This window comes from Gopherus flavomarginatus, chromosome 8, assembly GCF_025201925.1.
Source record: "Gopherus flavomarginatus isolate rGopFla2 chromosome 8, rGopFla2.mat.asm, whole genome shotgun sequence".
Taxonomy (NCBI): Eukaryota; Metazoa; Chordata; order Testudines; family Testudinidae; genus Gopherus; species Gopherus flavomarginatus.
The window spans coordinates 66,247,592-66,260,308 of NC_066624.1; the positions used below are offsets into that span (position 1 = coordinate 66,247,592).

General features: G+C 45.1%; 1 protein-coding gene across 5 annotated transcripts in view; it reads left to right on the forward strand.

Moving 5' to 3' along the window:
* The window catches only part of DGKD (diacylglycerol kinase delta), an 84,279-nt gene that overhangs the window by 13,091 nt on the left and 58,471 nt on the right, over positions 1 to 12,717 (forward strand). For 2 of the 5 annotated variants that reach the window (XM_050965256.1, XM_050965259.1), the window contains exons 2-4: positions 1,488 to 1,550; positions 5,582 to 5,692; positions 6,479 to 6,559. In XM_050965256.1, the coding sequence (XP_050821213.1) occupies positions 5,600 to 5,692; positions 6,479 to 6,559 (174 nt within the window). In that variant the 5' untranslated portion in view covers positions 1,488 to 1,550; positions 5,582 to 5,599. Of the gene's footprint in view, positions 1 to 1,487; positions 1,551 to 5,581; positions 5,693 to 6,478; positions 6,560 to 10,646; positions 10,932 to 12,717 lie in introns of those variants that run through there. The other 3 variants (XM_050965255.1, XM_050965257.1, XM_050965260.1) reach the window with 3 other exon arrangements.

Here is a 12,717-nt window from a genome sequence, read left to right on the forward strand (position 1 = left end):
TCATCTTTTAATTATTATTATTTTTATTTATTTACTTGTTTAGCACCAGCACCATGGTTAAAGTTGTACATTACATTAAAATAAAGGCAGCTCTGAAGCTGAAGCTCTTACATTCTAAAGACAGACACATGGAATATGCAGAAAAGTCCAGGTGTTGGGAGTAATTATTTGGGTTGTAGGGTCTTCTAGCTGTCTAATCACATCCTTCAACATTGTATGTGAGGATATCTGCTTTGCATGTCATTATTTAAAACTGTGAGTCTGTTGCTGGAACATTCTTACATTACCCATAACTAAATAACCAGGGCTTACTTGATAAAACTAACAGCAAATCAGTGTAAATTAAATATGAGGGAATAATACTCTGCCTTTCACACTTTATAGGCAGCCTGTGGAATCCTGCCATAAGATGTCAGAGAGCCAGATATTGTAGCTGGACTGAAAATAGAGCCCAAATAATCTTATGACCAATGTAGTTATTCCTCAGAGGATATAAGTAATAAAATTGCATTTTGCTTCAGAGCATCAGCTGATCACGACAGTGGCTTAGAAGGATTCCCCACAATGTACAGCACTGACCAATAGGCTACATTCTTTTTTCTCCCCCCCCACCCACCTTACTCGTAAGCAACAGTTGGCTACATAGCCAGTTGTCTGGTCAGTGTAGATCAGTAGTTCTCAGCCAGGGGTATGCATACGCAGAGGTCTTCCAGGGGGTACATCAACTCATCTAGATACTTGCCTAATTCAGTGGTTCTCAACCTATTTACTATTGTGGGCCGCATACGTGGCCCACAATGTGTTAAGTGGGTCGCATCCAGTACTAACTCTATGGCCCTGAGGATGTCACATAGGCAGCAGCTCTGTGCTGGTTGGGCTGCAAGTGGCCCAAGGGCCGCGGGTTGGGAACCGCTGTTGTAGATCCTTAGTTAACAAGCTTTTTAAAAGGTTCTGATGTGTTTGTGGTGGGGGAAAGAAATAATTGCCCCAGTTTCTTACGGCACGTCTACTCTACAAACTTAAGTCAATGTACAGTAGGTCAGCTTACAGCCACTGCAGTAATTACTGTGGTTTTCCATGTCCACACTACCCTCCTGTCAGTGGTGCATATCCTCACCAGGAGTGCTTCCACTGACTTAAGAGGAGCAGTTTGAGGGGCTGAGATCCTGGACTCTCAGCTCCTCGCAGAGCTCCTCACTGGGAGCCCAGCCCAGGCTCTCAGCTCCACTCCTGCTGGGATCCTGCGTACTGCTGCCGGGCCTCTCAGCTGCACACGGAGCTCCATATCAGGAACACAGCTGGCTCCCCACCTAGAGCCTGGGTGACAGCCAGGCTTGGAACCGGGAGCCTGGATCAGAGCCGAAGGAGCGGGTTGTGGGGGAAAGCTGGGCTCTAGCTGGAGCCTCCCACCCGTCGTGGGGTAACAGCCCGAACTGTGAGGTGGATGCGGGGTTCACAACAGAGAATTTACTGGCCTTTCTTGTCAGTTTCACAGCTCCAGCACTGAGTTATTAAATTGACAAGAATGAGAGTGAACAGCCAATGTACTGGTATGTAACGCAGCGTTTGCACGGACACTGAGTTTCCCTAACTACACCGACATAAATCCTACGCTTCTCGTGGAGGTGGAGTTATTATGTCTGTGTAGCAGGGCACTTAAGTCGGCGGAAGGAAGACTGTAGTGTGGACACTGACACAATTAGGTCAACGTAAGCTGCCTTACATCGTCCTAACTCTGTAGCATAGACCAGGTGTTAGTTTATCTTCATTAAATGTCATCTTGCTTACAGGGTGTGGCCCTCTCTCAAGCAAACTTTACTCCTTGGTATTCCACTCTCAGTGGAGAGGGCCTGTAAAATGAAAACAGTACAAAAAAAGCAGCAGTCTGAAAAGTTTTATAAAGTCATCTTGATCTTATCGCCAGCCCTTTCCGCCCAAACCCACCAAACTTTTTACTGAGCTGTCTGTTTGCCTATAAATAGAACAGCAGCTCTCATGCAGAGATGGGCAGCGCTAAACCAGAGGCTCATTCTCCCCCGAGCCGTGTGTGAGAGAGAGAGCAAGTACCGTGTGGGGTTCTCCTGGCCTTTCATGTCTGAGTTATGTAGCTCTGAGGTTTTCTGTAGTTATAAACTAGAGAGTGACATAAACTGCTTCTTAAGGGAGGGGCGAGGTGACCACTCTGTAGAGTATTTTTTCTTTTTTTAAAAAGAGCTTGATTTAAAGGAAGAGATGGAGGAGTGCATGGCTCTTGCAGAGGTGAGTGACGCCTGTGGAGGTGAGGGAGCATCCTGATCAGATTGGGAGCGGGATGTGAGCAGCAGTTCAGAAGGTAGAAGGAGTGAGTGGAACAAAATGGGGATTGTGAGAAAAAGCAGCGATGCCTTTTTGTTACAAACTAACTTGTACTTTGCGGGCTAGGGAAGAGTTCAAGCCAGCCAGGAAGCTGCGGGCTGAGCCTGGAAGGGTCAGATTCTGGCTGCTCCAAAAGCAAGTGTGTCTTGGAACAAGGAGCACTGGAAGAAGACCTTGAAATAACACACTTGGTGTGTTCTGGTATCTATTGGCACCCTATAAGCAGGGCTCCTGCTTGAGTGCTGACACTGGAATCTGTGGGATTTGCTTCCAGGGATCCTTTAGATGATTTGTCTCATTCTCTCCCAGACACCAAACCCAGAGCCTGGCATTGTTTGGTATCTGTTCGCCCACCTTCCCTCTGAAGGAATGGAAAAGATTATTCCTTGTTTCTGTCAGAATCCCAAGAATCTCTCACCTCCCACCATCTGTCCACGCTTGCATCACCTTCTCACCACCTTGTGTGCCCCCCCGCCCACCTCCCACTTCTGACCAAGAAGGACTGCAGAGGACATTCGGCAAAGTCTGTCAGATGCTGCCCCCTTATCTGTCCATCTTAAGTATTTATTTGGCTCCCAATATCTGAGCATCTTCCCATATTTAATGTTTTTATCCTCACAACGACCCTGTGAGGCAGGGCAATGCTATTATTCTCTTTTTACAGGTTGGGAACAGTGAGACTAAGTTACTTATCGAAGGTCACACAGGGAGCTGTGATGGGGCGGGAGATTAAATCCAGGTCTCAAAAGTCCCAGGCTAGCACCACCCTTCCTCCTAAGCATCTAAGGATGGGAGTGATTCTAGCTACTCCCTCTCCCAGGGATGTCCAGCCCCTCTTGCAATGGGGGGTCAGACTAGGGTCACTAACTGAACACACATTTCCTGCACAGCGCTGCATAGCATCACCTCTAGGCCAGCCCTCTGGTCTTGTTTCTGAGCTTCTCTGCAGAGGAGCAGCAGCATTCAGACTACCTTGAGATTTTGAATAGTCCTGATCTTTCTAATATTGTGTATTCTTCTGGCATATATTGCCATTTTGACATGTGGAAAATGGATTTCCAGAATGCCTTTCGGCATTCCTTTTTTAGGGAGTGTGGAGCTGAGGGAAGAGGAGGGCCTTCATCATCAGTTAGGGCTTTGCAATTTTTTACAATTTTTGATTACTTTTATAGTGCTCAAGAAAACACAGATTTTGGTCTTGCTGGCTGAATGAGGTCAGGCACAGTCAGTGAATCAGTATCTCAACCAATAGCTAAGTCTGTTAGGGTAGGGCTGTTGAGGGGAGAGAGCGCTATTAGCCAGGCCTCAGCCTTGTGAAAGTACTTGGCCTACAAGCTAGCATCTCCTGGTTTGTAGAGAGTGGAGTATGGGCCTGTGGCAGAGCACAGTTGTGCTTGCCTGTAAATTCACCAGCTCAACATGGAAGCACTTCAGCGTTACAGGCTGGGGTGGGGATTTAGATGGTCTTAACGGTAGATACACCTCTTCAACCTCAAATAGAGACGATGGGAAGGTATTGATGAGCTCGTTGGCAAGAAACCACTCTTCTCCCCTCCTTCTGGTGGTAGAATTGCGCTATTGAGGAGCACAATATCTGGGCCGGACATATGGAGGAGCCCACTCTTGTCCCACAGGGTTTTCATTGAGAGTATTAAGAGCAGTGTGCTGCCACCCACCCCATTATCACTGTCTAGTTTGAGGTTAGCTTGACCCAATGCTATGGAGCCGTGTAGTGAGTCATACTGATGTTTCTTGTACTCAGCACTCTCTTTCGAAGGGCTTTCTGAGGAAACTTTGGCTTTGAGTTTGGCAAAGGCCAGTTTGCAGAAAGTATTAAAATCTGCATTTGTTTAAGAAAGCAAGGCCCCACGTTACAGCTTTACACAGCAGATTAAGCACGTTAAAAAGCAAGTTTAGTGCCCTTGTAAGGATTGGTAAAAAAACATTAAATCCTTGGAACAATTCAAGAGTATTTTCCCACCAATTCTCCGATGGATTTCACATCGGTGTAGTAGCTTGTCAGCAACTATGCAGTGAGGGTAAGGCTTGTGTCTTAATTGATACTCATCAGTTGACTTGACTGTCTTAGAGCCTGTGTTTCACTAAGATCCCTAGTATGTTAAATGTGTGTCATTTTCCTAGTCTGCAGTTAGAGAACAACTTGTCATACAGGGTTACCAAAGCATTTGTTCTTTGTCTCTTAATTGGGTGTTATGTGATAGGACTGTCACTGACAGATTTGGGTTACTGGGGGCTATGTTTCCCTTGGAGGAGAGGAACGTGTCCTGGGGCATTGACACCCTGCACAATAGCTCTTGCAGTTCTGAAGCACTGGCAGCATATATACACAGCCAGTAAGATAATGTTGAAATCTTTGCGCTAAATTTTCTGCTTTTTTCTATTTTAAAGGTAGAAACTGGAGGTTATTTTAATGTAGCTCTTGGTATCCAGCATCTGCCCTTTGCTGGAGTAACAGATATATTTGTTGATGTAAGATGAAATGAATGTGTAAATATAGCTGTGTAGCCTTCATATGCATAGTATGTGAATGAGTATATGGGGTGTGTCTATGCTCGTGTGTCATTCTAGCTATGGAGCAATGAAAAAAACCCAGAGCAGTGTGCGTAAAGAGTTTTGGCACTTCAGCCCTGGGAAATGGCAGCCAGCCAGAGAGCACTGAGGCAGTGCCAAGAGTATCTGAAAAATGCCAAATGCTGAAGCTGTAGGCTTTTCCTGCCTTGCTGTTGCTTCTCTCTTCACCCCTGTATGCCTGCAGATTATCTCCTGTGCTAGTTAAATGTTGATGGCCTCACATAGCAGGAATGGACAGACCTGGTGTAACCAGGTGTGTGTGTTCATAGTCACTCTAAGATCACAGGGTTCTGATTGGATATGGCTGGAGTGTGACCCCAGTGAGTATGATGACTGTTATACTTTCTGCATCACAGTTACACCTGGAGAAGGTCACCTGAACAGATCTAGGATCTGTGCCCCTGTGAAATCATAACATCATAGTGTCAGGGCTTGAATGCCACCCCAGGATGTTCTACATTTTCTGTTACAGTCCAAAACATTGATAAAATCACCTGCTCAGTTGAATGAATTTGTGAAGTGTTTCCAGCAGAGGGTGCTAAGAATACTGATATAAATCTGAGTAGTCCTCTTGTGTGTATTGGAGAGGGTTGTATGTAAATAAAATTTCACCCTATATTTTCTTGGCTTCTAGGCTGTCATAAAAGAGGGGATGCTGATGAAACAGACCAGCTCATTCCAGCGCTGGAAGAGGCGATATTTCAAACTGCGAGGACGAACGCTCTACTATGCAAAAAATGCAAAGGTGAGGTGCTGAGTGTGCATCTGAGCCAGAGGAAAGGGCGGCTGGGAGGATGAAGGTGTATGTGAGCAGTGAGCCCTCGATCCAGGAGAGAGCAGCGGCCCTTGAGGTGTCTGTCAGTAGGCTTTATCACAACAGAAGCCTTCATTTACTCAGCTGCGCAGCTTGAAATACCATGCTCCTTTGTATTTAAAACACAATGAATTTATGGGACTCCAGCAGTGATGCTGTGTGTCAGACCTACCTCTCCATCCTCTATAGTTGGGACTGAGCTCAAACCCAATAGGAACTGAAGTAGGAGGGAGAAAATGTGGATGAAGGGAAGACCTGGGGAACCTAGAATTTGCCATATCAGCGACCTAGAGCTCTGTGTAAGCTCGAAAGCTTGTCTCTGTCTGCGGCAGAAGTTGGTCCAATAAAAGATGTTACCTCACCCACCTTGTCACTCACCTTGTCAGTATCTTGGCTGACTGTGTTTACTCTTTAGGGCTGTTAATTTTACTCCTTTCATAAGTACTACATTTACAGCAACAACAACAAGAAAATGTAACTATGCACTGAAAGTGATCCCTGAGAGTTGACTGAGAAGGGAGGCTGGGGCAAATGTGGGCACTGGTGCATTCATGGAACTGTTTGTATGTCCCATTTCATACTGTCAGTCCCAGTCCCTTTCAACACAGATCCCTACTGGAGAGTATGGGGCTGACATTTATATAGGAACCCCATTGGAGATGTTTCTTACACACCTGATTCACTGTTCCTTTTTTTGTTTTGTTTTTTTCCCCTCAGTCGATAATTTTTGATGAGGTTGATCTGACAGATGCCAGTGTGGCAGAATCTAGCACTAAGAATATCAACAACAGCTTCACGGTAGGATTTATCAGACCACTTCCACCCTCCCTCCATTTCTCCCCCTTCTCCTCACTTTCTAAATCTGAGGATTCTGCCTGGTTTGAAAAGCTCTCAGCTCCATTCATGGCCCCCTCCCTCGGGGAAGTCTAACAGTGCTGTTCAGCCATTGTTGAAAGGGCAGCTGCTGTCCTAACCAAGCCATAAGAAGATGCTGGACCATGGTACGTGGTTTGGTTTGTGGCAGAGAGATTCCATTATTACCTGCTGAGGGTTGCAGTTGTTTCTGCATTATGGTACACACAACTGAATGTTCCTGTTCAATGCAGGTGTATGATGAGTGAAACCTTATGGCTAGATTTTTGTGCAGAAAAGTCAAGAAATATAAATATATGTTCCCCACAGCGATTGTAAATCATCCCCCTTCATACATGAAATATTTTGGATGACTGAGTATGCTGTTAAATCTATATCTTTAAAGATACACTTGTTAAACACATGTTTATTGGGCCTCTCTAATACTGTTCATTTATATAGCAGGACAGCATAATTCCCTCTGCGGCAGGAATTATGAGTGAAGTTCTGTGGCGAGTGCTTTGCAGGAGATCAGATTAAATGAACATGGTGGTCCTTTCTGGCCTTAGAATGTGTGAATCTATACATGTGTCATGGCCAAATTACAAATTGTAGCTATAAACCCCTAGGGAGAGGAGGAAGTAGAAGAGATCCTACAGAGTTCACAACAAGCTGCATACTGATGTGTATAGTGGGAGTAGAGGAAGATAAGAGATAGTTACGGTAAAGTTGCAGAACTGGGGCTAGTTCTGTGTATGCCTTTGCCAGAGGATCCTGGCAATAGGTATTAGCCTTATCCCAAGTTTTAGCCCTTTGATCAGATGGATCTGGACAAAGTGGCTATGGGGTAAACCCTAGAATCTGGTTAAATTCCAGCATTTGCTTATAGAAGGCATCTTTCCAGTCTGATATTCAAGGGCTCAAAGATGGCCTTGCTGAGGCTGAGAGTGAGTACCCATACTGCTCTCCAGGGTCCAGTGATTTCTATACAGGACAGGGAATCAGGAAGCCTTGAGTTCTAATCCCACGTATTCTCCCTGTGGCTGTGGGAAAGCTCCAATGCCTGCCTCAGCTTCCCAATCTATAAATCAGAATAATTTTATAGGTAAAAACTCTAGTGAGGATTATTTACAATGTGTACAGTGCTCGGGTAATGCAAGCGTTGTAGAAGTGCCAACATTGTTACTGTATTAGTTGTTATAATTTGGGAACATCTCTCATTTCTGCCAGGGGCAATGGATGTATTGTGGGGAGGTAGAGGGAATCATCATGTTGCTTATACAACTTCCTGCATCTGAGCACAGCTGTGAAGGAGGAATCACTTCCAGGACAGTGGCACCAGGCCATGCTACTCCCCTGCCTTTCCTAGGGGCTCAGGGAACAGGAGAATTAGCTTGGTTCTCAGGAAACAGCAAATGGTGCTCTGTCTCTCTGGCTCATGTATCATGGCTGCTCAGGTAGTCTGTAGGAAAATATCTGGCCTCTGTGGCTTTCTGCCTGTTCTATCTATTGAGATTCATACGTGGGTTTGACTGTGGTCCACCCTGAGCTATAAAAACTACTCTGCTAATCAAAAGGTTGGGTAGTTGTTATACTGTTTGGTCTGCCACATCACTGCAGTCTTTGCTTTGGATTCCTCAGAGCCCTACAATTTTCTCCAGCTCTGTTTGTGAGTGCTCTCTGATTTCCCTTCTGCATCTTCTCAGCTCGCTTCCCCTCCCAAATGCAGAGTTTTTGGATCCATTTTAAAAGTGCACTTGAGAACTTTTCCCTGGTTTTTCAAAGCAAAGAGGTTTACTAAAAGCTGTTGGTTTAGATCCGAGATATCAAACATCTAGTGTTTTCTAACAAAGGCAGTTGTCCTGGCATTTCATAAGTTCCATTTGTCTTCACTGTAATGGAAAATTTAGTTTCTGACCTGACAAAGACTGGCCCTTCTCTGAGAAAAGCAGCTCCAGCATCCAAGCAGTTGTGCTGCTTAATGGGTAAATACTGCACTTCAAGTTCAGACTAGCAGTTGACTTAGTTTCAGGAGATGGGCCCAACTCCCAGTTAGTATTGCCTCTGCTCCTAAATCTACTGACCATGTCACCTACCCTTAATAATAAAAAAGTTGCCATCTTCCTGGATTTAGGCAGGGTGACCTGTTTCTTGACACTACATCTGGTTTCCAAGCTGGCCAGAGCTCAGCACCCTACTCTGTCCTCTTGTCTTACAAAGAGTGGTACAGTTAGAGGCACTAAAGAGTGGATCATCTGTGTGAGAGCTGCATGAACAACACTCTTTGATAGGAGGAAGCATGGGAGCTAATGAAGGAGATGGCAAGCAGGGAGGAGATTGCAAAAAACACAGGGCAGGAGTGACTGGAGTAGGAGGAGAAGTTGAGGAAGAGCTTGTGAGGAAAGAGGGGACAGAACACTGGGAGGAAGGGAGAAAAAGCAAGGAGTAAAAGAAGCAAGAAAGAGAGTGGAAGGAGGGATACCTGGTGTGAAGAGAAGCCACAGGATCGGGAGAGATCAGGCAGTCAAGAGAAGTACCTGAAGATTAAGGGCTTTGTCTATACCAACATTTTAATTTACAGCAAGCTGGGATGTGAAACTACCCCCACACTAGCTTGCCACAGACTGTCTGTGTGGACCCTGCTGCAATGCATTAACAGTTTACTAATTCGCTTTGATCTAGACATCTTTGAAACGGAATTAGATCAGAGTGAACTAAAACTGTTAATGCACTGCAGCAGGGTCCACAAGGATAGTTAGTCCATGGCAGGCTAGTCTGGTGTAGATTTACATCCAAGCTCACTGAAAACTAAATGTTCATATAGACAAGTCCTAAGATAACTAGCACAACAGATCTTGGTTCCATTTTGGGAGGAGAGTGGCTTGATTTGGTTTTAGCCCAAGGAAAAGATAGCGCCCATAAATCAGGGAAATGGGCAGAAGGGAAGGTGTTTTTAAATGCTAGGAATTGTAAGATGATACGTTTGGGGAGAGGCAACAAGAACAAAGAATGCTTATGTGAATTAGATGAGGAAGAGTTGATGATTAGAAACACAGTGCAGGTAGGATCACAGTGCCCTGCAGCAGACTAGGGCCATCATGGTGATCTGTTGCATAAATAAAGGAATACAATTCAGATATAAAGATACTGATAAGTCTTTTATGTAAGACATTGGTAATATCTGGCAGCTGATTTCTTTGCTGTGTAGAGGTAGCTAAAAGGGAGAAATAGAGCAAGGAAAGGGTATAACGTGATTTTATTTGTTTACTTACACTAAAGAAATCTAAATAAGATATATCGCCCAGGTTTGAACTGGAAATAGGAGTTAGGCCAGATTTGGCTGCGGAGCCAAGTGGTGTGATGGGAGCAGTTAACAAATGCTTTTTAAAGGAAAGCCCAGGGCTGAAATAAAAAAATGATTATGTATTTCCTGAAGAGTAAAATGTACCTGCCACAACAGGGGATGGACTAGATGACTAGCTGGGCCATTGGATCTTTCCAGCCACAGATCCTGTGTCACTTCCAGCCAACAGCTCTCGAACTGGTTTTCCAGTTGTTTCTAGCAGACATTCTTCTCTGGGATCTGTTTGGACTTTCACCCAACTTCTGCTTCTAGTGACCTTTACGCATATTTCAACATCAGTTCATCGTCTCAGTTTACTCAGAGCCTAGCGGTTCTGCAGGAGAAAGTTCCCAGATGTCAGCTGAGGCAGACAGGCAGTGTGTGTGTGGAGAGCCTTAGTGGTTTGATCCCCCTGTATTGATACTGTCCTGAACGCTGCTGATTGGAGCTGATGCACAGACACAGCACACAGTGGGGCTGCCAGTAGCCCTCCTCTTGACCCCTCCTCTGCTGTTAAAGTCTTGTTTGTTGAAGAGGTGGAGCTTGAACTCCTGGACGCCTCCATAAACTCCTCTCCACCCCCTCTCCGTTGGGACGTACCTCTCAGCTCTGGCATAAGACAGGAAACAGCATATTATTACACTCAGCGCCTGCCTCCCGGCTTCACTGCCTGCAGAAGCAAATCTGTCCCAGCTCCTCCTTACACACACAGCTAATCATCTTGTGGAGAGTGGAACAGAGCTCCAAGAGAGTGGCTGCAGAGAGGAATAATCCTATTAATTTTATGTCAAACAATCGATCGTGTTTGTTCTGAGATGGAGGAGATATGGGCAGGATCCTCTAATTTAGAAAAGGATTGAATATGGGTCTTCAGCTTTAAGACCAGAAGAGTGAACAGGGTTTGCTGGACTAGGCATCAACAAAGACAGCACCTGCCCCTGGACAACTGCCCACCAGGAATTCAGATTCTTTGGAGTAAGTGTACTTCAGGCTCTCTGTCTTGTAAAGAGAATTATACTCTCCTCTTCTATGCTGACGCATATGTAAAAGTTATATATAACTGGAATGGGTGTGCAAAAGTGAGTTGTTGCCTGTGGTACAGTTGGAAGTACATCCTATTTCATAACTGATGAGTCCCCTGAACCAAGGTCACAGGGAAAGAAGCAACATGGTAATTCACGTTAGAGAAATATCTTACTCCAGTGGAGTATTCTCATCTTCTCTCATTGGTATGGGGAAAAGGGACCAGTTGCTGTAAATTTCAGAAAGACGTGTATGGAATTGCTTGCACTTACAAATGAGAGCATGTTGTCATTTCTTGTGAGGGGGAGGGTACATAGGACATTGTCCTTCTCCAGCCATTCCTCTCTGGAAGCATATGAGATCGTAACAAGAGGCAAATATGGCTATCTTCTTGTTACTTTACACTATCATCATCAGGCAAGTAAGATGACAGCACCTGCCTGATGAAATGGTATGGAAACGGATGTTTTCCCCTGAAGGTGAATGTGTCTGCTGTACTGTCCCAGAGTAACCTGCACTCTGCCACTGGAGAGTAGCTGGTGTTAATGTTTTCGCTGAAGAAGCTTGTCCTTGAATGAAGGACTACTCAGAACTGTTGCAGCTAGCTATCAGGCTGGGAGTCAGCTCCCAGTTTGTTGGCTCATTAGCTGGGTGTCTGTAAGGCACTGCTGGAACAAGAGGAACCAAGATCAAAGGTTCCTTGAGCTGGTTTGAAATATAAGCACCAGGGAAGAACATGTTACACCACTACCTCGATATAACGCCATCCGATATAACACGAATTTGGATATAATGCAGTAAAGCAGTGCTCCGGGGGAGGGGGAGCTGCGCACTCAGGTGGATCAAAGCAAGTTCAGTATAACACAGTTTCACCTATAACGTGTTAAGATTTTTTGACTCCCAAGGACAGCGTTATATCAAGGTAAAGGTGTACTTGTTTTACCAGGGAAGAAATATAGGAACTTCTGTTGTAAGCTCTTTGCAATAAGTCAGACTCAGCCCTCGAAACCAGGGTCAGACATGACTGTGTCAGGATACAGCAGAAAATTTCTTGTGGTCTGCAACTACCCTGAACTCCCCAAGACGTCAGGGTCATAGATAATGCGCTTCTGGGAATAACCAGTCTTGTTGTTTGTGGAAGGGGAATCTCCTGCCTCCAATTCCTCGGCACACAGACACAAGCTTAGCACAGTATGCTTCAGGGAGTAACCTGGCCCTTCAGGGTAATGGGGATGAAGGCACAGAGCAGGGGAGGAGAGTTTCCCCATTCCAATACATACTCCATAATGTACACAGTCACTTACTTCAGGAAGCCACTATACTTAGTGGGGAGGTTGCCCCCAACCACACTATTCTGTTCACAAACGGTGTGCGTCAGAGAGGGCTCTGGGAGGGTGGGCATTGGAAAGGGACCAGCTGCATAGTCTCACTAACAGAGGGAGAAATTCCCCCATCTTCTCCCTGTCAAAGTATCTTCTATAAACAGGACAAGATCACAATGCAGTTTGAGTAACCAGGCTCCTGAGTGGATTGTTGTCATTCCCACTCCTGCATGCATACACAATTTAAAAAATTGTACATACTCTGCTGATACGTTTAATATCTATAGTAATACTGGTTGCTTTCAGATTTTCCTTTCTATCAGAGTTATAAGAACTGAAAACAGGACTGCAGACAGGAAATGCTATCTTCGTTTTAACTAATGAGAGTGTTGCTGCTTTTCCCCCTCATTCAGTGC